We start from the raw sequence: 25,735 nt of genomic DNA, 5'->3' as shown, positions 1-25,735 counted from the left end.
GAGTAGACACCGAAGAAAATAGAAACATTATCTTCTGAAATTGAAGATTTCTTTGGCTCAAAGCTTCATAGAAGATCCACTGTTTCTACCTCGTGCGATCCAGTTTTATCTCTTCGAATTATATCTCTCTGCTCCATCCACGTTTCAAAAAATTCAGAACTTGTTACATACATAAGAGAGTGAAGAAGATAAAAGTTGTAAGACCCAGTGATTCACCCTGTACATCCCCCTGTGACCCTTGGTACGGAGAACTGCGTCTCTCCCGCGCGAAGGAGATAAAGGGAATAGATTCGACGAAGCTGTGCTTAGCCCGTGAATGACACCTTTATGTTTCCCGCGACGGTATAAAAATATCTGTCACTCTATTGGACAGCGCCTGCATTATTTGGACCGTAAGCCGCGTGAGACGCCACGCGACCGAACGCTACAACCCGCTCACTTATTTATCCGTGGCCCCTGAGCAAACTGATCGCGAAGCATGCTGTGAATTTTTCACGCGGATCGTTCCCTGCTCCTCCACCCCCGCCGTTCGCCGATTCTCCTCGGGACGCCGTTGCGAAAGGGTGGTAACGTCGGCCAAACTCGATTCTCGTTTGAAAAATTGAAGGACTATTTTCTCAGTGGTGTAGCGCAAAGCACTGTGCTCCTTTCGACAAGATGCGCGGCGTAACGGTGCTGTTTCTCTTGGTGTTCGCGTTCCCTCGTCGATTCCCCGCCGCAGTTGGATACAACATCCTCGGAATTTGCCCGAGCACGAGCTACAGTCACCAGCAACCCTTTCAAGCATTGATGAAAGCTTTGGCGGCCCGTGGACACAACGTCACAGTGATATCGACCATTCCTTCCAAGGCAAGTGTTTTTATTTTCTGTCCTTCCTTCCTTTTACCCACGAATTCTCGCTCCCATCTCGCTTTTACTGTCGCTCCCCTCGCGAGGGAAAGGGGAAATTTGCCGAGGTACAAAACGTTTCAACCGTCACCCATAAAGTATGGCAATTTGCGCGCCAATACAATCGCGCGGAAAGTTCCGTCGTTTGTCAGCGCCGAGCAAGGTGGCGGAAAAGGCGCGAAAACACATCTAGCAAGATTATAACGACGGTTTAATAATTCAGAAATATCCGTGGACCGTGGAGAAAAGTTCAGGGGATATTTCAGACAGACGTTTGACTCCTTTCCGCTCGGACCACGCGTTCCTCTCGTGCCTTCTTCCCACGTTCCCCGACCACTCCATTTTTACTTCTCCTCTACTTCGTTCCCCTTGTCTCGCGCAACTTCCACCTTTCCCTGACCTCCCTCGTCTGCTCCCGTTTCTCTCGCCTTTTCTTTTCTTCCCTCCATAAACTCGAGTTCGGAGTTAGGCAAACTTCGTTCGCCTTCAATTTGCCCCCCCCTGCTAACGTTTCTTCTTGTTAAATGCGTCCCTTCGCGAGCCCGACGCTCCTCTGTCGAGGATAGGAAAGTTCGGCAGCGCATGTAGATCACGAGCAAACAACGCGAGATCGAGACCTGGTCGATGAAGACGCGGAAGGGTTTCGATTCGCGTCGGGCGGAATTTATGACCACCCTGGCTCAATCTTTCAGACGCCGATAAAGAACTACGAGGACGTCGATTTGTCGTTCACCTACAGGAAAAAAGACTGCACCGGACTGAGGTATGATTTTCCTGCTTTATATAGAGAGCTTCAGAAGTACAGATACGATCTCAATTCGATGGAGAAACTGTGGAGGGATATGAAAACTCGATGTCTCGAAGTTTATTAGTATGTTAAATCTTTAGAGATCCAGCAGAATTTGCGTGTACTGAAATTATTCGAGGAAGCAAATGAAAAGGCTTTTATTACCATCATAAAAAAATTAATTCTGTATCTCTACTTCTGTGAGCCTCGTTATAAAAAATCTTTCCATGCATCGTTAACCTACGAAATGAAATTATTAACTTCCCACAGGCACATGGGAGCATTCACGCTGCTGCACCAGAACATGCGGGAGGCCAACAAATTGTGCGAGGAGCAACTGTTCAGTCCCCCCATCGACAACCTAATTTCGTAATACGAAAATTCATTTTATTTAACAGCAGCCTCTCCACCACGAGGCCAAAGAAAGACGGGAAAAAATAGAAGCTCGTTTCGTTCGCTCGTTAAAGCTAGAATAGTCGAAGAAAGTGCCCGAGGCAATTTTCTGCCGTGAGCTAAGGGGAATTGCAGGCTTCACCAGCAGCCCGTTTGCCTTTCGTCGCAGAAAATACACACAGTAGATGAAATAATAGTAATCCTGTCGCGTTACAACTTCATCTATGAGGTCGATCTAAATCACACTTCTCTGCGCTGCTTTTTCCAGAAGGAACAAGACCTACGACGCGGTGATTATAGAGCAATTATGGTACCAGTGCTATTACGCCCTCGTTAAGCATTACAATTCGCCTGTGCTAATCGGATTTTTGAGCGTTGGCAACCTCCCGTACGTCATGGACTCCGTTGGTAAGCACGACGAGCTCGAAACGAGAATGTTAGAAGTCAATTGCTAACGAGAGTACGACCCAGTACGAATCGCGGCGATGCTAACAGGCACGAAGGTCTCCTGACCGTTCCACGACGTCTTTTTCCACTACTTTTGTCGCAAATGTCGTTACCCCCGCGGCGGAAATTGACGTAAATTGTCGGTAAAGCAGAAAGTGCGAGCAATCGGGGAGCTAGGATTCGTGGAACGGAATGGATCGCTGAGTAGTGCTTTAACCTGTACCGATTTGCCACGAGGCAACGAGAAGAACTTGCTTCGCCGATTTCTTGGGTAGAAGTAAAGAGTAGAATATACGGCAGTGCTTTCTAGCGTGCAGAGGAATGTCTATTGCAAAGCTGCCTTGAATATTGTGTGATCTATCTTATCAGGTAACCCAGACGACCCTTTGCTAAACCCCGACATGGCCTACCCCTTCACGAACAGGATGTCTTTGTACGAGCGTGTCTGGAACGCTCTGTACACGACTTGGACCAGATTATACTACAAATACTGGCACCTGCCAAAGGCGCAGAAGATCGTTAACAAGTGGACGAGCGATGCCTCGGTCCAGGACATCGACAGAAACTTTAGTCTGGTTATATTGGGAAACAACCACGTGTTCGGGTACCCGAAGCCTCTGCTGCCAAACGTGATCGAAGTTCACAGTCTCCAGATCACGGAGGAGCGTGGAACACTGCCTAAGGTACCGATTCGTCCCCTAAACTTCTCCATTAAACCGTTAACTAGGTTATTCCGCGACCAAAAGCAAGTGGCGTGTATTTAAAAATAGCAGAAGATTAATCGACTCGGCGTGCTTGCAGCAAAAGTAAATCTTCGAAGTTTGGATGAAATATCTTTCCAAACTACTTAAACATATTTAACTCCCGTAAACTTTGCCCCCTTCACTGGTTTCAATTCGAAAATACCTAATTTCCGGAAAGAAATAGCCGGACCTCAGCTCGTCAAGAATTCGAAAGATCAACAGGTAATATCGGGAAAGTAAAATTCAGTTAACGACCGCGGTTATTATTCCTCACGGTGCGACAAGCGTTATTCCGCGCAGTTCCCCTCCTTGGCATGGGGGTAAAACCCTATACGAGGGGCAAAGAATGATTTCTCCGGGGGAAAATACGTAGCGCACTCTCAGGTAACCGGGTATAGGGGAAAGTTTACCCAGAGCTCGGCATTGCGACGCGAAAGTAAAGGTCATTGCTATTTACCGCCGCTCGTTCGCCACCCCTGCCCTCAAGAAAAATATTTTTCGAAGAGTATTCCCACCCTTGGCCCTCGTTCCGCGGGAAAGAAAACAAATCTGGACCCCACTTGCCAACGATTCTTTCTACTTCCCCAAATTAACGCTCGCCTCGTCGAATTACCCAAACGATACGCATGTCCAAGGATTAGACTTTGTAGAACTCTTTTCCCTTCGAAAGGGAGACGCGAAACTCGATAGTCCCCATGACGCAGTTCTACCTCGTGTCACGTGGAACTAACGAGAAGACCAGAGACGAGGAACGTGATCGTTATCCACGTGCGCTTGCGTAAATTCAGGCAAGTTCTCCATACCGCGGTAAAATTAATACAACAATAGCTTGTGGTCCACGTGACACGCGTGCGTCATCGTTCCTCCTTGATTCTAGCTTTGAATGCTCCTAGAAATCTGATCACATGGAGTATCGTATTCTAAGATGAGAATAAACTTTTACCTTCCCCACAGGATATACAGGAATTCCTGGACAACGCGGTACACGGGGCGATCTATTTCTCCTTAGGCTCGAACCTGCAGACTCATCAGCTACCAGCCGGCCCTTTGACCGCGCTCTGCAACGCACTCAGCTCGCTCAAGCAAAGAGTTCTATGGAAACATGCTGGAGACATGGCCATTCAGCCAGCCAACATCAAATTTGTCAAGTGGGCGCCCCAGCAAGCGGTTCTAGGTAAGGCTAGCGAACGCTAAACTGACCCCTTGACCCTCCCCGCGCCTTTCGTACAGCAGATTGACCGCTTCGGGATATTCGTTTTACGACGCTTTTGGGCTACGCCGCGTGTAGACAGTGCCATTTAGTTTTTAATGGGAATAGCTTGAAAATGGAAGAACAATTTCTGTTGGAGGAATTACAGGAATTATTTCGCGATAAGTCTATGAATGATGGGTTTGTATTCGTTGAGAACAATGACCCTCTTTGATTCTGACCGTAAAGCGATAAGGAATAAATGAATCTTTATGAAGAATAAAGTTTATGGAAAATTATTTCCTCGTGAGTTAAAATTGATTATGTTATTCCATAGGGTGTTTCAAGATTCATAAAAATAAGAGTATAAACGTTCTTTATATTATAATAGAGTCATTCGAATAGACATTTCCTTTCATTAATAATCGCACAACTCGTCAAAAGTCTATACGACAGCTTCGTTGAAGAACACTTAATACATAGATCCCACGAAGCTGCTTAACCAAATTACACTTCACTCGTCTTTTCACTCACAAAGAACGCTAACTTCCTTAATTCATCAGATGTTCTCTAAATAGAACTCTTGTCAAATAGTTCAAGACGAAGTATCCAAGTCAAAGCTAAAGATGCAAAAAATCCAACTACGCTATCTTCTTGAAAACAATATCGATGACTTTAAAACTCAAAAAGAATATGGATTATGAGAGTCCCAAAAAATCAAAACCCACGAGAAATACCACACAATACTCCGTAGTGGCAAACCATTTCATTCGAAAAGAAAAACAAGGGCTCGCACCTCGAGCGACCGATTTCGTTATAGCAGTAATCGAAAGGCAATGTTTTCGCGGAGGCCGAAGGGGTGCGGTTTTAGGCAAAAGGAGAAAAAATATAAACGGCCGCGTCCCGTTGATTCGGCCGCGCCTGCGATCTAGCCGATTCATAGCGAAAACGGAAAGATAGCTCGGGCCGAAAATTCTCTCGGGAAATTCTGACAAACAACTCGGCATCGTTCGCGGTAACACCCGGGACTCCATGCAAATGCAAAAGCAGCCGCGAACTTTCCTACACATTGACGGATAGATTACGCTCGGTCCCGTCCGTGGGAAACGTATTAAAAGCGAGAATGCGAAATGTAACGGAAAGGCGCGATGCAAACAACGAGGATTTCAATTTCATTGCCCATCACGGTTTCCCATAGTTCTGAAATTCGTCCTACCGCAGTCTGCTTTCGAGCAAACTTTCCTTAATCAACGATATACGAAAAAATAAGAAAGGAATATTGGAACGATGATCGTTCTCAACTCCGTGAGATTCCATGAAAGATATTGGCCCACCCTTTTCTCCGCTCTCGTTACGAATTTTAAGGCTTGTAATATTCGAAGGTGGGTAATCCATAAAGGCCCCACCACCCCGGTTTACTTCGAGCCCGATCCACGATACTAACATCACTTTTATATGCAGCACATCCGAAAGTGATGGCCTACGTGATGCAAGGAGGATTGCAGTCGTTGCAGGAGGCGGTGCACTATTCCGTGCCGGTAGTCGCCATCCCCTTTTTCGGGGATCAACTTTTCAACGCGCGTAAAATCCTGGACGCTGGTATCGGGCTTACATTGAACATCGATGCCATCACCGAGGAATCCATCGTACGGACTCTTACCGACGTCATAGAAAATAAAACGTGAGTAAACACGGTCGTTGAAGGATCTGCCTGTGACACGCTTCCGAACAGATCGTTCGAATGTTGACCAAGCTTTTCGAACTGTTCGGAATACGCTTCGATCTCTATCGCTGTTCTGTGATCGTTCAGGGAATTTTCTTCGGATTCGCAGGTATTATCGCAACATCAGAACTATGTCGGAGATCGTTAAGGACGAGCTGGTGAAACCGATGGACCGAGCAGTTTGGAATGTTGAGCATGTCATTAAATTTTCGGGATCGAGACATTTGCGATATCACGGACACGATATCTCCTTCACTGAATATTACGGAACGATCGCGATTCTAATCGCGACTCTGGCTATTTTGTTATGGTGCTGCCATCTACTTATTCATCATTTCAAAGGGCATGTTCAAGTATACATAGCTGAGAAATTCATTTCTTTCTCGAAATCAAAACTTGAGTAACTGTATTTCTGGTTTAGGTAATGAGTATAGGATTTACGTCGCTCTTAATTGTTAGGATAATTATAATGCACTGCATTATCGATAACTGGTGTTTTCAGTTTGAAAAATATCGTTAATCGATCAGTAGGAAACTTTGTTACCATATTATGAAATTTTAAGAATAGAATCTGCATTACCGACCGCGTTAAAATCACGGCCACTAAGATGCATTTTCAAAGATAGCTCGAGAGGATTTAAAAAATAATTTTTTCATCGATTAACGATATTTTCAAAAAATATGAAATTCATGAGCACTCACCGATTCGGCTTTATCACGGTGGAATAATCCTTTGGATGCCCATGGTCCTTGGAAGAAAGATTTTCCGATGCACAGAACACTAACACACGAACACCATAATTCGCGTACACCGAATACACAGCTCGAATTATTAAATACTGAATATTATTTCCAGAAACAGTAACTAGCACTTAAATTTGTAAAAAACTCGATTGAAGTGACTTTCGAACAAGAATCAGTAAGAAAAAAATAATGGCTGCCTCACCCCCCGCAGGACGCGTACAAAAAAAGTTTGTGACAGCGTAAACAAAACATTCTCACTACGAAAATTCCATTCTAAAATGTGTAACTAAGTCACCAGCTACCGTATTATTATATTTAGTAACGTGACACACTGTATTCCCAGCGTAAAAATAGATAAAAGTTGCAGGATTGACGGAGCGTACCAGCGCGGGTTGAGGCAGCGGGGAAACTGGCGGTACAGATGCGCTAGTCAAATGAGTGGCAAATTATGCAACTGTTTTTAAAATATTGCTCACAATACTTGGGTATAAATATTCAGGGCGATAAAATTAAATTGTAATTGATTTATGGCGTATAAATGATGAGTGGTTTATTTAATACTACGCTGAAATAAAAATATGTTTGCAGAAAATGAGTACTGAGTTGACTGATTTGTTTGAAAGAGCGGGAATAACTCTTGAAAATTGTAATACCAAATCCTAGATGAATTGGTTCGAAAGTGTCACCGGTAGATGGCTATAGCTATCATATCAGTGTCCAACTTCTGATCAAATTTTCATAATGTCTCAGGAGCCTGTGGTCTTTTTTTATTATGTCACCGTTAATCAACAGTCTTTTAATACAATGACCTATAGATTATCGCAACTAATGCAGTAAATTAACGCTTAACAATAAACTGCAAACTATTGTGTAACTAAAGCAACAATTATTCTTATACTTCCAAGTTCTAAATTGATTAACCTTGCTCAAGGGAAAGAATATTTAAAGAACAAAAGACATCCATAAATTAAACAAGATATTTTTTTCATAAAAAATATAAAAAGCTTCTAAAACTAATACCTATCCTGACAATAAAATTTAGGAAGAAAGAACAGATACCATATGGCCCATTAGCTCAGTTGGTTAGAGCGTCGTGCTAATAACGCGAAGGTCGCGGGTTCGATCCCCCCATGGGCCAGAATTTTTTTTTCACTTTATTTTCATTCATGTATTTTTTACTCAATTAGTTATACACCCTTTATCATCTATATATTCATCCAATCTCATTTTCCATATTTTCCCTACATTTTAAAATAACTAACAAGTTAAAATGCGTACATGTACATGCTAGTTATTATCACATGAAAACATTCGAGTTCTACGTGTCAGCAGATTATTTTCTCTCCAACTTAGAGCTAAACCAAAGCCATATGTACAAGCGATCAAATCAAACATTATATCATCAATGTTGCTGATAAGACAGACACTAATTTCGTTCACACTCGTGTCTAACTTACTTAAGAAATATCTGGAAAAGCCAGGATCATCGATCATAGTCTTTCAAACGATTTAAACAATCATCTGCTGGTCTAATAATCTCAAGCATATAATCTTAATTCTACAAAGTTTTCAAAGAACTTCTACCATCTCCTGAGGCGAGATAAGATAGTTATGCGACAGATACGGCTCATAGAAGTAGTTTGCATCCGCAATTGGCGTCGCGATCAATTTTTTCAGCCATTATGCAGAAAAGTTCATCGAGCACGCGTAAAACTACTTATAGCCCTAATCCGTCGATAACACTCGATACAGTTAACTGCACCGAGTCCCAGTGCCCGTGTCAGCATATGCGGCAAAATAAATTTCTACGATGACCCATGGAGATTTCCAAGAAGTCTAGGGGCGAACACACCACGCTCACCCACGAAGGGATGGTTCATGTTATGCGCCTGCCCCTTGTCACTGTACCCCACGTTCCTGGAACTTATCGATCCCTCCAAAAGCTGAGCTTTCTTTGGTCAAAACTGACGTCACTGACGGCAGCTGATAGGTAGAATTCAACTGTGGGGGAACGCTATTGGTCGACGAGCCGGTATAAACGGTGCTTTCACAGTAACCTGTTCCAGTTGTGTTGTTATCCACTCACTGTACACTTGGTAAGTACATTTCGTTCATCTTTGAATTGTTTTCGTGATGATTCTAGAACTAGTTTTAGTGTTCTTTAATGGTCAGAATTTTTCATAAATATGTGCGTTCGAATTTGTTTATTTGGATAAACGGGGGTGGTTTTAATTTATTGTTAAACATGCCCCACTTTTAACTGCTCTTTTTCAAATAGCTTTGTCATTGAGCGTTAATTTAAATAATATCGGTGTTAACTGTTTAGCGCATTGTCTTCGGAGGAAGTTTAATACTTGAATTCTTCGATGAGAGAAATATTAGGAATGTTGACAGTATACTTTCACCTCTCGTCATTCCTAAATATTCTGTCAAGGGAAATCAATGTCCAATAAACACCTCAGTACACGTCCTCTAGGGACATTTCCGTTATAGCGATATCGTAGGCGTTGAACTTTACACGTGTCTGCATGATAGAACAGTCGGAATTCTAAAAATATCGTCGTTCAGGCTCTATCTGAATATTCAAAAATTTAAGAATGCCAGAGCTCCATAGAATCACCTGCAATGCATATGCGCGGATAGTCAAACCGCCCTACATCGATTTGTAAAAACTACACGAAAACGTGACGACTATCACGGATTAAAATACTTTCACGAAATGGGCTAATCGGAGGAGAAATCTCGAGAAAAAAATAGCTGATCGTAACGGGTTTCACAAGGCTAAAATATCGGAAAGGAAACGGGGACAACGAACTTCTCGCGTTGAAAGATATATTTGTTTCTTAGTATAACTTACAGGAATGAAATTTTTATAATTCTTTTTTTATCGATCCTCATCGCGTTTGAGAATACGTGAAACAATACAATCAATGCGTTCCACAAAGAATAGCTCTGTTGCTATCCTGTTAGCGTCAAGGATAAATCAATATAGTCGCATGTACCTTTCAACGAATGTATCCTCGTGCGCAAGGATACTGCAGGAACTCCGCCTCTTTGAATATAGCTAGAAATTGTTAGAAAAAATCCTGACACTCAAAATATTTTATTCATGAGCGAAATTATTGTTTGAAATATAAGAAAACATTCGGAGGAACTAGCATCTCAACAAATTCGAATTTAAATTTAAATTTAAATTTAAAAAAGTCTGAAAATATCGACTGTTTTGACTTTTTTCTGTCTAAACTGTCACACTTCAAAAGTCCACCTACTATTTTCAAATTCTCATGCTTCATAATTTCTTTTCTTTGAAATCCATACATTCTAGAGTATTAAAAAACAATAGCGTCAAATGCATCGGTGCAGGCGCATGGCCGAAACTCAAGATCGATTGTTCCCAAGCGAGTACCCATACTTTTCTATGACACACCACGCAGGCATTACCACGCATTCTGAAAGGAAAAATCGTTGAGTTGAACGCCGGATAGAACTGAACTTTATAATAGAAACCGTCGTCGGTCGAAGGTTGCGGCAAGCGGTTCTCAGTGTTTACAATCTTCTCTTGAACGCTAACAGTCCACTCGCTTAACCTTTCCACCGAATACAGTCATCAATTTAAAATTTTGAATTTCAATTGTGACTTGAGTCATAAATCAATTTTCGACAAATCATGTTGTCCCCGGTACCGTGATATCTTTTAATCCAGAGTCGAAACGCTTCAAAGAATTTAAGAACCACTGGTGTGCCACAAAACAGGCTCAGGTAGCCCCTGTGATGTGAAACCGAAATTCTTTTCACTAAAGGCAAGGGAAACCCAGGTTTAAACCGACGCCGGACTTTGCTCGGGTCTCCTTAAACAACGGTACTTCGTTTCCTTTTCTGTTGTATAGATACTACATGCTTCATTCTCCACCAACTGAAATGCGTCGATCTCTGATTTACGAACAAAAAACCAGAGGAATAAAAATATCGTCCTTGGTTCCTGCGTTAACGCGTCAATTTTTCACCTTAACAAAAATAGCCTCACGGTCACGATAACTGACTACGAATATAACTACATGCGCTAACGTTGCTACAAAGAGATCAAAACGACTGTTGTCGCTCAGTAAATAAAAAATGGAAAAACCCATGAAACAAAATTATCGGTGGACTTGACATGTACCTATCTTATTGAATAAATACCTTGCTTAAGAACCGCTACCATGTCGAATCGATCCATTTTCGTCACGATAACGACCGTTGGAGTATCTAAGGTACTCTCATTGGCAATTTTCCAATATTTTTCTGCGCATTCTATTTTCGCGGCTAGTGGTGGGAAAGTAAGTTCGGTTGCCCACGCGTGTGCATCGTGAAACGTCAGAGAGATCCGCAGTGCATCGACGACAAAGTCACATATCGCGTGTCTGCGGTTACATAAAAGTCCAGCGTGGAAGAAACGTCACGACCGTGACGCACGCATCGCGATAAATTGAATATTCAGACAAAACAATTGGGCATTACGCCACGCTCGAAGTTTCACTCAGATCCTCGTGTTAGTACTGATAACAGAGGCCTACCTATCAGTGTCTATCTGTGAGAAGCGATAGGCGGTTGACGCTACTCGGGTAGCCTCGGGTAGGTCACTGGACTTCGTCTGCCGCGATCCTTCATCGAATGCTATCGAAATGTCCTCTGATATAGTAAAAACGTTAACAGAAACTAATGGTTTCTCTCTCTTTTTTCTTGCAGAAGAATAGTATGTATAAAGTACTTCACAATCAAGACATCAAACACGAGTGCTCGCGGTCGGGGGGACTGCATGCGTATCCTGATCACTTCAGGGAACCTAAAAAGCTCAACCTCTAAACCAGCCGTCTACTAAATGATCGCCTAAAGGTTCCTGTCCTCTGGTAGGACTCTGTATATAGTGTACATATCGCTTTTCTAACCCAGGATCTCGCTCAGATAAGCCGAGCAAGCTCGAAGGAGCGTACAAGTCACGCGGGGATTTAAAAAGGAGTCGAGAGAATTCAGATAAAGTTTGCACTATATCTCCCCGCACACGCATCAAGCGCACCACTCAAGAAGCACGCATCAGCAGTGATCCAAACGCAACAAACGGTGAAAGAGAGAAAATGAGTACGACAAAGCAGGCTGTGGAGGATTTCCCTCTTTGGGTGAAGTTCCTCACCGCGGGCACCGCGGCTTGCATCGCTGATTTAGCGACGTTCCCCCTGGACACCGCCAAAGTCAGAATGCAGGTAAATACAGGGTGATCAGACCTCCAAGAATCACATTTACTATCCTAGAAAGCAGAATATTTGAACCCAGCACAAGCCAAAGTGATTACCTCCAATTCTTGAATTTAAAAAAGTTTTTTAATTGCTTTTTTATTTTTTTGTGATTTTTAGATTGCCGGAGAAACTCGTCCTGTCCTACTCGCAGCAACGGAAGGTTCCATGCTCGCGATGAGAAACTCTCAACCGGGATTATGGAGGACAGTAGGAAACATCGTGAAAATCGAAGGAGCAAGGTACGTTATTCACGATCCTACTCGTAATTTAAGAGAAAACCAAGGGGTAGGTAAACCGTACGGATACGATTGTGCATTGATATCGTTGCGTAACGATACTTCCGATTCGGATCCGAGAAAAAACGGGTGCAGTTTCTTTTTTTCACCGCTCGATGATTCGATTGAAATTTTCCCGTACTGGCCGCCGATCAGTAGGGTTGTTTCCTTCTTGAGCTAACTGCATCGCAATTAGAGCGCAATAATAACTCTCTCTAAAACGGCTTCTTTGGTAATTACGTTACTCGAATGACGCGCTTCAAGCCGTCATTCGAATGCTCCTCGTATGATCGTTGTTTGCTAACATAACCGCCCGATCAACGCTTCCGTCGCTGTCGTGCTCTATAAACGATCTAATTATACGCGGACGAATCACGCGGCATTTCGAGCCACGTAATCCGTCAATGTTCCTTTTATTGCAACTCTGATCATTAGCGACCGAGTCGAACATCGCGGCTGGTGATGTGTCGTTAAAATTTGGTTGGTCTATTTTTTCCGAGCGTCGACAACGACGGATGAAGATCGATTGGCGTAATCGCGTAAATGAAATCGCGATATAAAAGATGGATAAATCGCTGCCACGCACTGACGGCTATTTACTTTCAATTACTCTCGTTCGTTTCTAACGCTTCCATTTCGTTCCCCTTCTATTTTCTTTGCTAGTTTCGGCGAGTGCCATTGACTGCTCAACGTATCGACGAATTATGTAACCCGCCCTCGCGCATGTGTACAGTTTCAGGTTCGACGGATGAACATGTCTGTGGCACTCGTCGCTTTTTTCTATTTTATTATTTCTTTTCTCTCTCGCGAACGCGAGCTGCCTTTCCATTATTTGCGTAAATTTGGTAGAACCTTGATTGTCAAGTTAATCAGTGGTCAGCGTATCACAATCAGAAATTAGAAATTCACTTTTCATTTTTACTTCTCGAGGTTCTACCGTGCGAATAATGGAAAAGTACCTCGCGACCCCTGTCTCCCCTCTGTGAAATTTTTAATTTGACCGAAATTTTTCTTTTCTCTGCTTCCGTTTATTTTGCCTTTGCTCAGCTGCAGTGTTTATCGATTTAACGGGGCGGTGGCTTCCTTGTTTACGCTTCCGCCGCGAATACGATATGTCACATAACCGTATCCAGCTCTCTCAGCGCAAGCTCTCTCCCGGTTAAACTTTATTATTTCTCTATTCTCTCACGCTCCTCCAATTTCACGGAGACCATTGGCTTCCCTTCATACTGCAGAACGCGTGGGAAGAACCTATCGCTTCTCGAATAGAGCCTAACGAACATAAATCTAAATGCTTTCCATTTTTCGCTGAAGTAACTAAATTAAGGGAGAGAGAAAGAGAGAGACGAATGAAGACAGTAGGAAAATTGAGCATTGTAAAGTCAATTTAAACGAAGGGGAGCAAATTAGAGAGAGAGAGAGAGAGAGAGAAATGGAACATGAATTTCAAAGAAAACAAAATATTTAAAAAAAATTACCCTGGGCTACGTTTGAGGGTAAATTGTGAGGGCGGTGAGCTTGAGCGAGGGTGGTTACAGGAGCCTGTACGGAGGTCTGTCCGCGGGACTCCAGAGACAGATGTGTTTCGCCAGCATACGGTTGGGCCTCTACGACGCGGTGAAGTCACGCTACGCTGGAATCATCGACGGTACATCCAACAAACTCCTAACTTTTTGATTACATAATCCTTACGATTATAACCGGGTAGAACACGCGTGCGAACAGCACAAGTACACCATCTCTATCGTGTTTACACGAGCGAGTGAACAGTCACGCGTAAGTAAAGGCTGGGGGATGGTCGAATCCGCCTGACCCACCGCCAGCCACGACCACGTGTTTTAACGACCGAAACAAATCCAGCGTCTCAGACGCGACATGTTTGCCTCCTTTTTTTTCTAAACTCGAACATGAGCCTAGCTTCTCCGATTTCTAGTCGTAAAGGTCGAATGTTAAGAGGGATGTTGAGAGAAGGAGGGAAAAGGCCGTCCGAGGAACGGAAGATCGTTGAAATCTCCTCCTGCGGACTGGATCGATCGTGAGACCGCTGTAACGTTGTGTATCTTGGTTAATGGACACTTGGAAATTGTTATTTTAAGAAGAATGACGTTTAAATAGTGTTTTAATGGAAGTTTCCACTCCTCATTGCGGTTCATGGGGATTGGAAACTATTATAGACGCAATTTCCGAGTGTACCGTAGAATTCTCTTTGAAGATCCGTCAATCGTAAATAAACCGATGGACTATCTAGTCTGTTTTTAACATGATCGTTATCGATACTATTTCTTGTTGAGCCTCACTAAACAACTGTTAACAGTCCGCGTGTCTCGAGTTCGGTGTTTGATCTTCAATGTCGCATGTGATAAACGTATCCTTTCGTGAGTTATCGATTGAATTCTAACTGACCGCTTAACGTCGGGAAGTCGTGTAAACCGATGCCACGGAGCACTCGCAGTCGACAACCTACCTTGAAAATTGAAATAAATTCATATCACACTTGTGAGAAATTCCCATGGAGAATCTGCAGGACTTTCTTCTCAAAATCTCTGTTCGTCGATTTCGGGTGCTCGATCACTCTGGTTCGACCGGCACATTGTACTTCGATAAAAGCGTCGCATCGCGTCTCGTCGGCTTACTCATTAAAGACAAATTGTAATCAGCAAAGTAATTAGCTAATAAACGTGATTAACCGCGCATAGCGCGATCTTGCCCTATCCTGCATCCTATTTTGGATTATAAAAGAACAGACAAATTAAAGTAATTAGACGATAAGAATCGGCGAACTCGCTAAGACGGCCCATTTTCACCATGGACTTTTGTCTCGACAGGTAATAACAGGAGCGGATCGAAGAATATTTCTGTGCGCATCGCTGCTGGAATAACGACAGGCGCCATGGCGGTGCTCCTTGCTCAGCCGACTGATGTCGTCAAGGTCCGCCTACAGGCTGGAACTAATGGACAATCATCGGTGAGATACAGCTCGACCCTGCAGGCGTACAAGAATATCGCTGCCGAAGAAGGGACCCGGGGCCTTTGGAAAGGTACGCGTTACGAGTTCACCATTTGCATGCAGAAACACGACGTTGCTCCCGGCCAACTGTCAGCAACGATCCCTCGCAAATTGCTGGCTCCTGCGAACGTCGCTTGCGCACCTAACGTGCCCCATTACTTGATCCTCTTAGTCTATCTCGAATCTTCAGCTCTTTGAAACGCATAGGGAACACGCGAGACATCTCTGTATCTAGAATACCCTTATAAATACGTTCCCTGTCGACTGACCGTAGTCTGAGCTATCTAGAATCTTTATATCCTTCGAACCAATTCAGTAGAACTTGCTCGTTTGCATCGATTCCTTGAATCCCCCTTCAAGAACTTCCTCTTATCTCGTTCTGCTCCATGTACTATGCATGTCCCATGAGAAGTCTTCTCATGGGACATCCTACCTATAGTACTTTAACTCCTTCAGTCCTTAATGTGAATTCGATATGCGATGGTCCAAGTCTAACAATCTCGTTCGTCCAGGAACCATTCCCAACATCTCGAGGAATGCCATCGTGAACGTGGCTGAGATCGTCTGTTACGACATCATCAAAGACTTCATCCTGGAGCGCGGTTATCTTCGCGACGGAATCCCTTGCCACGTAACAGCCGCAATGGCAGCAGGACTATGCACCACCCTGGCTGCGAGTCCTGTCGACGTGGTGAAGACTCGTTACATGAACAGCGCCCCTGGCGAGTATAAGGGGGTCAAGGATTGCGCTGTTCGTATGTTCATGAAGGAGGGTCCGTCTGCTTTCTACAAGGGCTTCGTGCCGAGCTTCACTCGCCTCGTCTCCTGGAACATCGTTCTCTGGATCACCTACGAGCAGTTCAAGATCCACGCGAGGAAGTTCAACGACAACTAACGAGTCCATTGGTCGACTGCGTTCGTCGATTCACGCATACGACACCCTGCGTTTTTCGAATCAACTGCAGCTTCGTCATCTGTACTCCGATCGTGTAGTTTAGGGATGGGAGGACCACATTGTGTCATTTAGATTTCGTGGTTTTCGAGATACAGAATCTGCCGTCGTTTACAGATCGATCTTCGTGATATTTTTATGTATGTTTCTCTACTTCAAGTACGTATATTTTTATCGATTGAGTGTTTATAATTGCTTCCTATGATTGTTGGAGTAGATTAAAGGTTTAATGGTTCGATGACGTTTAATACTATCTTACAGGCAGCTTTAATACCTTGCTTTTCTACCTAATACGTATTCGTATGTAACAATTACCACGTAGAATTCTTGCCTATGCATACGTAGAGGGTAATATAATGTTTGATAGAGAAGCTAACGCTGTTTGATAGTTTGAAGTGCTCATACGGAACTAGATTTATAGACTTTCTATTCTCTTTACGATATTTATTCAATATTCATTAAACATTATCAGTACAAAAGAGTTGAAATCTGTTTGTTTAGTATTATCAGTAGCTTCGTCGCAAACGACGGCAGCCAATCCTCCCATCCATCGTTGTATCTTTCATTTTTGCTCCGTAGATCGCGACCGCGCGTGCACTCAAATACTAAAACATTAAATTTCAAATCCGTCCAAAATTATTAAACGCAAGATATAAACATTTGACGTGGTGTTCCACCCAATTGGTTCTTCAAATTGGATTTTACTCGCGAGTCTATAAAGAAATAAAAAAATATATGCAAGGAAGATAGAATCTTTCATTGGATGCATTTCGTCTGTCCACGCAGTGCACGTACGATCGAGAATGTCTTAGAAATCTCTCGATAAATCATAAAAAAAACTTCGTAAGTCAGCTATAGGAGCAACAGTTATCGTTAAATGAAAAATAAATAGTAGGGCAATAGAGAGAAACTGTTTCCCAATTAATAACTAGGATGAAAATCGCGCCAGACAGACAATAAGGTTGCAAACTTTCATTTAGCCATGTGTTACGGGGTCTTGTTGACAAGTGAGCCACACGCATCGTGTTTTGCTAATTTCATCTTTATCTAGACTCCGATATTTACTTGCTCGAAACAAAAAACGAAAGGACACGCGGGCCACAGAAGATCCTTCGCTGACTATGATGTGTAATTATATTGTAATTGGTTCTTACGTTTACGCGGGAAAATCGGGAATAATTTGCCGCTGATCGTCGCTAAATGCCTTCACGCGGAGGGTGTTTCATCAACAATCTCGTTTCGGGTCAATTAATATTGTACAGGGCACAATTTTTATCGAATTTCGATCGACGACGTGTAGTCTGTTTTTAAAACTATGTTACCATCTATTGATGTACGTTTCGCATTAAAGAGCAATTCTTATCTTATTAATTCCGACTGTGTCACTTTTCTCTTTTTCTTATCTTCAAGATTCACTCGCTTTGTTATTCTATCGATGGCAAAAATTCTGTTAATGCGTCGAACTTCGATCTTCGTGAAATCCCTAAGCTGTAGCTCGAGTACCACACAGTATTAATTGAGATTATCCTATCTATAACTAATATAAGTTATCTAAATCCTTTCATAATTCTTGTAGGACGAATATCGATTACTAAACTTTATTGAAAATTCGACTGCCTTTGCGTGAAAGAAGCTGCAGACAGGAACAACATTTCCAAATGTTTTCGTACCCATTTTAAGAACTTGCTGTCTAATTTACGTCATGTCCCATTAATTTTAAAAAGTAAGATATCTTTAAGGTTTTCTGTGGATGTAGATCTTCACTTCTAACCAAATTATATTATTCTGTGAACACATAAGCCAGCTGGTTGATGATACGGATTTATCACGTGTTCTAGAACTTGGTTCTAGAAGTTATTAGAACTTCGAAAACTTACACATAGATCGACTGAATATTTCTACCATATATTTAAATTTTACACATTTCTAACATTGGAGGTGAAACTTTCAGCCGTTCCAGTAGTTACAATCCAATATCATCTTTCTCATATTATTTAAAAAATTCTTGAAAAAAATGATCTGCTAATTTAAGATGTAGTTCTCATATCATCGATCGAGCTTCGATTGTTACTCACGAAAACCTGGCTTACTTGACGAAATTTAGACCAACCAAAATTCTAATTTATACTCTGCACGTAGTCGCTTGTAAGCAGCTTGTATTAATATAGCAGCGACCACCAGAATTTGATTAACGTGTAAAAGACGCAGCAATCTGTCCATCGACGACATTCTAGAAGACTGATTCGAATTAATTGATAGTTTATGTGAGCGACATGAGAAGTATGCTATGAGTTCTTTTTTCACCGTGTCACGATTGTAAGAATGCGAGAATGTTAGGTGTTTGCGAGGTTCTCGTTGATAATAGGCTTTTATTTCGTATAATCACATTTAATAGAATATCACATAAGAGTATTGTAAACAGTGAGGTACAGCGAAAGGAAGTGAATTTTATTTCCCAAAAAACACAAAAGTTTACTATCAAGAAAAGGTAGTCTTTGCTTCGAAATCAGTTTGAAAGATTTCACTTCGTTCAGCCATAAATTTTCAAGATATTTATTCGCTTGTGTTGCTTCATCTCGAGCAGTAAAGACTCCTTGCTTCGCGATGTAACAATTCTTTTGAATCTCAATGAAGCGCACGCCGTTTGATGAAAAAAAAACTGCTAAACTAAATTTCTTCATGAACAATCTGGTTTCTTGCGTACGAAGTTCTCGAATTCTGGTTTTAAAGTCGTTGCCGCATAAATTTCTCGCTCGTCCGAGACGCTCAAATTTTAATAGAGGTTCGAATTTACAGAAAGGCATGTTGACGCGTTCGTTTCCGAGACGTATACAAATCGGGCTTCAGTTTTAGAGGTATGATATCTACGTAGACGTAGCTTTTAACATTTGTTACGAGTTTTAAATAAAAATTCTTCAAAGTGTACAGAACGTTCGTTGTACTTTATTCTGGGACTTCAAAGGCTACGCAGTCTTCCGTTGTACGAGGAAGCACCAAGTGCTTTCGTTGATCAGTTTAAGTTTCAGAGTCAGACTCGTCTGACTCGCAGCTGGACGAAATGTCGTCCTCCATACACCCTGACTCCTCAGGAATGCCATCTCCCATAGGGATCCTATACGTATAAAATAAAAGAAAATAAGAATATGCAATCACATAAAAACAATTTAACGATGTTACAATAACATTATGAACCGTTATTCAATTAAAACTATCATTAAGGTTGAGTAATCGTCGGGTAAATATCGTGAATAGTTCGTTGGTCGTTAGTAAACTGATAATTAGAGAAAATATTAGCTTCCTTTATAAGGTAACTCAAGGCACACTTTGGGTAAATTAGTAATTTTAATTTCATTTCGAATGCCATGCTGAATATTCATCAGCCTTGCCTTGAATCTTTACTCATTCGTTTGCTAAGGAATTCCAGCTACATGGTGCACCGCGGGTCTGTCCTGAATGCATTTCGAAATCCTTTTGGATTTCCGTAAAACGCATTTTCGTGGACAGCAGGATTCCACCACCGATCTGCATTCGAGAATGTTAAAGTCTTTAATATTCTCTGCTTACTAAACCTATTGCACTGCGGACTATTGTGGAAATTCAAACGAAACAGAAAATTTAGGAATATTTGAAAATTCAAAAATTTGAGAATTTGAAAATTTGAATATTTGAATATTTGAAAATTTGAAAATTTAAAAATTTGAAAATTTGAATATTTGAAAATTTGAATATTTGAAAATTTGAAAATTTAAAAATTCGAAAAATTGAATATTTGAAAACCTACTGTCTTATAACATAATACTGCACTCATAACATACTTTTCCATGCTCCAGTCCTCCCCACAGTTCTTCATCATCGACAAGGCCTGACAGAAGTCCTGCCCGATTGTTTTCAAATGCTTCGTGTCCAGATGCAAGCCAGCGAGAACTCCCTGATCGCATCCACAGAAACTGCTCTCCATCGTGTAGCTTCTGCGCAACCCAGCACAATGGAATTTGATATGGCAAGAAAGTTAAATTAATGCTAAGTAAATCCATGCGTGAAGAGATGATATACCTACTGCATCGATTGCAAGATCGCTCGAGACACGACTCACCTCGAAACACCTAGCTGCCGCCAAATGGCTACCCTCGCGGTGGACTCCTTGTTCCTCTCGACCTTGAAGGAGCACAACGGCAACGCGAACGCTGGGGATATCCTCTGCATGAGGTGCGGCAACATCTGAAACGGAGATGCATCACCGCGAACCTCGACACACGCGATCCCTCATCATTACTCGAACATTTCTCGCGATCGCTTTTCTTTCGCATCCTTCATCTCGCTACTCTCAAAGATCGGTCGATCCCTCGATCGAATTGCAATTATTCCGTAGTATGATATGTGTATAGATACTTAGAAAGTATAAAGAGTGAATGTGAAATCTATGGGGATTACTACTCTTATCCTGCAGAATCCTCTCGCGTCAATTGGTCCCTCTACTTAACGACTCCTATCGGTACCACCCTGGTAGCGTATCCTTTCCAGATACAGTGTGTTTGCATGATCTAAAATTATCTCGAATCAACGATAGATCTCGTCCAATCTGAATTATCCACACGAGCGAGTCTGCGAGGACGCTCGCCTCTGGAGAACCGCTCGATCATAAATCGGCTCAGGCAGATCGCGCTAGATTACCGTTCGTAGCGAGTGCACCCATCGGCAATGCGTGTAACGTATAACGATCTAAAAATAATACCTAGTCGATCCTCTTTCGTCCCTTACCAAATACTGCACTGGCTGGTCCGGTTTCGCCCTATCCGCAGCGCTCCAAGAACCCGACCTTGAGCAACCGAACAGAAACACGTTCTTCCTCCGTGAATGGCCGTGGTAGTCGACGAAAACATAGGGAGGTCTCTGCAGCACCCTCGCGCAGTACTCCATCAGGCCCTTCGTGTGGTAGATCACCGGGTGAAGCGTCTGGTTCGGGTTGCTCCACCGTCTGTTCAGGTCTTCGTTCGTCAGCCCGTACCGATTACTGTAATCGATCGAAAATAGACTGTCTCGATGTGCATCCACCACTGACAGAACAAAAAGGAGGAGGAATCGGGGGCGTCGCGATTTACTGGCATTCGTATGTAAGACTTGGAAGCTCTGGTAGTAAATAAGAGTCTGTTGTATACAAAAATTGACGTAGCCTTGATTTTGAGGCTTACCCTCTTCACAAGGAAGAGATCTGGTGTTTGAATATTTTCTGCGGAGAGGGGCAAAGGTATTTTCTGTGAAAAATCGGTGTACCCTTCTAGGTCTTCTCTAAAAGAGAGGATTTAGCTCAAACTCTTACTATTTTAAAAGAAGAAAAATGATGGAACCTCTATCAATTTATTCTAAAGTAGTCTATCAAAAATTGCATTATATTCTTTCATATCAGAGTATCCAAGACACCCCAATGCAAAATGAACTTCTCAGAAACGCGATTTTAGAATTCCCTAGGTCCCTAGGGGCTTGCACGTCACTGCAGCACGTTGAAGTTGCCCCAAGAAGAAGAAAGGCCTTGTCAGAGATCGTCTTCATTTAAGGATTCAGCCGCGGTTGGAAGGACGTTTCCGGCGGCCGGAAGTCGGCTCGGAGGAAGTGACGCCTCCGCGTCGTGCATAGTTAATGGTGGGGCACCGTGGACCCCTGGCAATGTCGACTGCCGCCTCGTTTCTACCTGTCGTCTTGACATTGTTCTAAGATGTACATGCCTGTTACTTGGAATACTAACTATTCCTATCGATTTTGCTAGAACCGTCGAAACGTCTCCAGTAATTACAGAGGATATTATGGTCCCTGGATATACCCTAGGAAACTTCATCAGAAATTCAATATTAAAATCGTAAAAAACTGCTAATTAAAGTCTTTTATGGATACACTCGTAATTGATAATTCCAGACCCTAAAAAATTAATGAAGAAGGCAAAGTATGGCCGCAAGGCTAACGGCCTGGGATAAAAATAATCATTAGCAGAGGCGGAAGGACAAGAAGTCGCTCACACCAGGAGATTAAGAATCGTTACACGCGTACTCGCGGACAGGAATCGGCGATCGCTCCTTCCGATCGGGACGTCGGCCACGTAATACAAACATTAGCGATTTGACGCCTCGTAATCGCTTCCGGTGTTTAAGGTAGTCCAGGCGCGCGTGACACGCCAAGATAGCGCAGCGTAACGATCGATATCTCGGTGTCGCGGCAGATGGCGGGGAATAATAAGAATAATGGTCGGTCGGTGACGCTGCACCTGCGGATGATGTACGCGTAGAAATGTTCCCTCGTCGCGGACGTTCACCGAACCGGCCGGACATTCGCAGAAACCGCCAAGAAACAAGAGTCATCGAGGATAATAGATTTCGTCCGGCGGGAAGAGGATCTGAATAAAAAGAGCGCTGGGAGAGAAGCACTTCCACGAGGGGCGTATTAAAATGAAATCATCGCGGGGCTGACGAACGTGCTTGTCCTGCTGGTAACGCCATCAAGAGGTTACACCAGCGTGGCAGATTGAAAAGCTGATTTTTCCTTTTCATTCTATTTCTACGTTTCAGCCGCGCGGAACTCGGCGCCTCAGGATCTTAATTTAAGAGGGACCGTGTGTATACTGCGAGACAGAATAAATACGATTATAATAGATTGTAGCAAGTAAACGTTCGGGCAAAGAAATTGAATACAAGAGAGAGGGGAAAGGGTAGCACCGCGAGCACACGCGAGCGACAATGAAGCGATTGTAGAAGAAACCTCTCGGCCGTTTTATTAGCCGGCCGATGTAATGGGCAACATCAGTCTGTTCGTGCCTGCGAGCGATGTCAATGACTTGAACGGAGGAGCCTTGACCGCGAACTTCTCTCACCTCCTGGGAGAGCCTGTACAAATTACACTTAACCGACCGCTCGTCTCTCGGGCTCTCTCCGCGATCTTTTCAAAGGCACCGCCATTCGCCTCGTACTGGGATCATCAAAATCCTCGTGAATTACTTGACCACTCGTTGGATCGCGATTAACGAGTCCCCGATCGAGCGATTTATCGTTATAATTCAATCGGCCGTAAATCACGCGGAACTACCTTCGTTCCCAGCTTCATTGTCATTCTCGTGGTTCCCTAGGCCCTTCGCGATCCTCGTTCTCCAAGAGAACAGCAGGTTGCTACTGTGCTACCAGAATGCAGCTGCGGACTGCATCGAAAGTGGCCGGAGCTCTCCTGGTTTCACTCTCGACAGCCAGCGATTATCGTTCCACGAAAGGGGAATCGGAAAGCGCGCGATTCGAGGGAATTCTTCGGTGATTGCGAGTGCCCTGAGTATTCAGGAGATCGCTCGAACCTTCGACGTTCAGATTGAAATTTCAGTTTGAATAGGATGGAATGTCTTTACTCTCTGATATCAGCGTTTACGAAATACAGACCCGGAAACCGCGCAAGATATGAATTTTTAAGATAAATTATTTCTTAAGTAAACACGACATAAAGATTTAGTCAATCATTATTCCCGTTACACACTCATAACTCTTAGCTGGCTTCTTGCGCCTAGAATTTTAGTCTCGTTTATCTTCGAGTCTCTGGCGCGATTACGTCGTTTCAGAAAAAAACATGACGTCGTCAGAAGTTCTGGGAAGAAATAGACCAGGGTGAAAAATCCTTGGTTCTTGCACTCGTAAAGCGAAATCCTCGGAGGCAGGATAGGAGCTGTGGCTTCTTCACAATCGTCTTCCACGTATCACGCATTTCTTCCGTGAACTTTACTACCGACCAGCCCCGTTCAGGCCCTATCTTTTGTTCCATCTCTTCTCGCCTCGCGGAATTTCCTCAGAGGTTATCCTGGGGTTCGATCGTGCAGCCACTCCGCGAAACCCTTCTTTTCCCCCTCTGGAGACCAGGGCAAGAAATCTATTTCCTGCGCGACTCTGAAATATGACCGTAACCGAGTGTGACTGCTATCGAGTACGCCATGAAATCGCAATTCCTGCTGTTGGCTATTTTCTTGGAGTACCCGAAACACTTAGACCTCCCTATCTAATGGTATCCATAAGTTTCGAGGATTTAACTGCATTAAGTGCGCGCAGCTCGATATATTTCACGCAGAAATGCCATCTAGAACTTTCCTCCGCGGATGTCGGACACCTGGAGCCAGGCAAGCTTCCTCGAAATACTTAGCGAGTCGGTAGCCAGAAGGACAGGAATGCACGGTGCTGCAGGAGTCGTCGCGAGCGCTAAATTTGTCGCGATATATCGTCTTTTAAACGTGCAAATTACCCCGATGCACCTTCTTGTAGCTCCCTCTCCGTTATCTCAAATGTCTCTCGTGCTGCTATTGGGAGCTGGTTTAAACTCCATACGTCGTTTGGCGCGGCAGCAGAAACACGGGAACAGGGAGCACGCGGAGTATCTTTATAGCGTCAGCAGATAGGAAGGGCCCGAGTGACATTCGTTCTGGATCCTGGGCCAGCTAAAGGGCTAACCGCGCATTAGAATACTCGTGACCAGTCCACGATTTGCATTCCACCAAGGAGCCAAGGCCTCGGCCCTTTTTTGCTACGGAGAGAAAGGGCTGCTGGCTCCTTCTGTCATCCCCCGGCGACCGTGCCTCCGAGCCTGCCTATTGGATAGCGATCGATATCTGACAGCCGCCGATGGACGTGCAGAGAAACGTTTTCTGCGGAATTGACAAAAAACCGAGAGAGGTTTCCTTCGCGGAGGAAGGATGCATTCAGCGGAAAGGAAACGATGGCGCAAGAAAAACGACGACTTGTGTTGATCCTCCGAGTTCGATGTACTCTGGGAGACAGAAAATAAATTCAGGTTTCCGGTGTGGCTTCAGCGTCTTCTTGGATACAGATGTTTTTGTCAGATCTTCGGCGCTCGCTGTGGGCTGTATTGTCTTGAAGTTCGAGCAGAGCTCAGATTTCGTGAAAAAATGTGCGGTAAGAAAGAGCAAGTAACGGTAGTCGCTATTCCCGAAAACCATGAACTCGAGGTAGAAGATTGATAGGTGAACGATCGGTAATTTCCTGCTGATGTCATCCCTGCTCCGCCACCGAGAACGAATTGTACTTGATTCGTGGCTGTTTAGGCAATACTTTCGAATCGATGGTGGGGAATATATGGGGGGAAGGCAGACGAATAAATCGTGAGATGTAATTTGCGATTCTACCGCTAAACAAAATGTCCCTCCGCGACTCGGGAATAGATTTCGCGCCTATCCGAATCGAGATTTAATTTAGAGGCCTGACCGTCTGACCGCGCTGTGGGCATAGTTCCCTGGAATGCTCCTAGCCAACAGCACGCGATACCGAGAAACTATGTAAGACCCGAGGAGC

The 25,735-nt window shown here is 43.5% G+C and overlaps 3 protein-coding genes and 1 non-coding gene across 6 annotated transcripts in view; 3 read left to right on the top strand and 1 right to left on the bottom strand.

The window, feature by feature from the left end:
• The first annotated feature begins 657 nt into the window (after window positions 1-657).
• LOC143186291 (UDP-glucosyltransferase 2) lies at window positions 658-6,574 on the top strand. The gene is made up of 8 exons (XM_076389865.1): window positions 658-855; window positions 1,581-1,651; window positions 1,946-2,044; window positions 2,337-2,476; window positions 2,885-3,198; window positions 4,213-4,432; window positions 5,909-6,128; window positions 6,280-6,574. The coding sequence occupies exons 1-8, from the start codon at window positions 658-660 to the stop codon at window positions 6,572-6,574; spliced, it is 1,557 nt and encodes a 518-aa protein (XP_076245980.1).
• A 1,404-nt stretch (window positions 6,575-7,978) lies between these two features.
• Window positions 7,979-8,052, top strand: Trnai-aau (transfer RNA isoleucine (anticodon AAU)). The gene has a single exon. It is a non-coding gene; the product is annotated as a tRNA-Ile (tRNA).
• Window positions 8,053-11,990: 3,938 nt separating this feature from the next.
• On the top strand, window positions 11,991-17,789 carry LOC143186007 (dicarboxylate carrier UCP2). Its single transcript, XM_076389361.1, has 5 exons — window positions 11,991-12,151; window positions 12,302-12,423; window positions 13,998-14,107; window positions 15,285-15,497; window positions 15,979-17,789. Exons 1-5 carry the CDS (start codon window positions 12,026-12,028, stop codon window positions 16,359-16,361), a joined length of 954 nt encoding a protein of 317 aa, XP_076245476.1. The 5' UTR covers window positions 11,991-12,025; the 3' UTR covers window positions 16,362-17,789.
• Window positions 17,790-19,341: 1,552 nt separating this feature from the next.
• Window positions 19,342-25,735, bottom strand: part of LOC143186004 (cytosolic carboxypeptidase 1) — a 27,794-nt gene continuing 21,400 nt past the window's right edge. For 2 of the 3 annotated variants that reach the window (XM_076389357.1, XM_076389358.1), the window contains exons 16-20: window positions 21,177-21,429; window positions 20,512-20,636; window positions 20,234-20,386; window positions 19,805-19,940; window positions 19,342-19,530 (exon numbers count right to left, since the gene is read on the bottom strand). In XM_076389357.1, the coding sequence (XP_076245472.1) occupies window positions 19,829-19,940; window positions 20,234-20,386; window positions 20,512-20,636; window positions 21,177-21,429 (643 nt within the window). In that variant the 3' untranslated portion in view covers window positions 19,342-19,530; window positions 19,805-19,828. Of the gene's footprint in view, window positions 19,531-19,804; window positions 19,941-20,233; window positions 20,387-20,511; window positions 20,637-21,176; window positions 21,430-25,735 lie in introns of those variants that run through there. The other variant, XM_076389359.1, reaches the window with a different exon arrangement.

Source organism: Calliopsis andreniformis, chromosome 12, assembly GCF_051401765.1.
Source record: "Calliopsis andreniformis isolate RMS-2024a chromosome 12, iyCalAndr_principal, whole genome shotgun sequence".
Taxonomy (NCBI): domain Eukaryota; kingdom Metazoa; phylum Arthropoda; class Insecta; order Hymenoptera; family Andrenidae; genus Calliopsis; species Calliopsis andreniformis.
This window is presented reverse-complemented; position numbering and strand designations above follow the sequence as displayed.

Coding starts and splice junctions, on each gene's coding strand:
- LOC143186291 (XM_076389865.1), top strand. CDS start 658: ATGCGCGGCGTAACGGTGCTGTTTCTCTTGGTGTTCGCGTTCCCTCGT. Junction 856..1,580: donor CCATTCCTTCCAAGGCAAGT/GTTTTTATTTTC, acceptor TCAATCTTTCAG/ACGCCGATAAAGAACTACGA. Junction 2,477..2,884: donor GTACGTCATGGACTCCGTTG/GTAAGCACGACG, acceptor CTATCTTATCAG/GTAACCCAGACGACCCTTTG.
- LOC143186007 (XM_076389361.1), top strand. CDS start 12,026: ATGAGTACGACAAAGCAGGCTGTGGAGGATTTCCCTCTTTGGGTGAAG. Junction 14,108..15,284: donor CTACGCTGGAATCATCGACG/GTACATCCAACA, acceptor TTGTCTCGACAG/GTAATAACAGGAGCGGATCG. Junction 15,498..15,978: donor GACCCGGGGCCTTTGGAAAG/GTACGCGTTACG, acceptor TCGTTCGTCCAG/GAACCATTCCCAACATCTCG.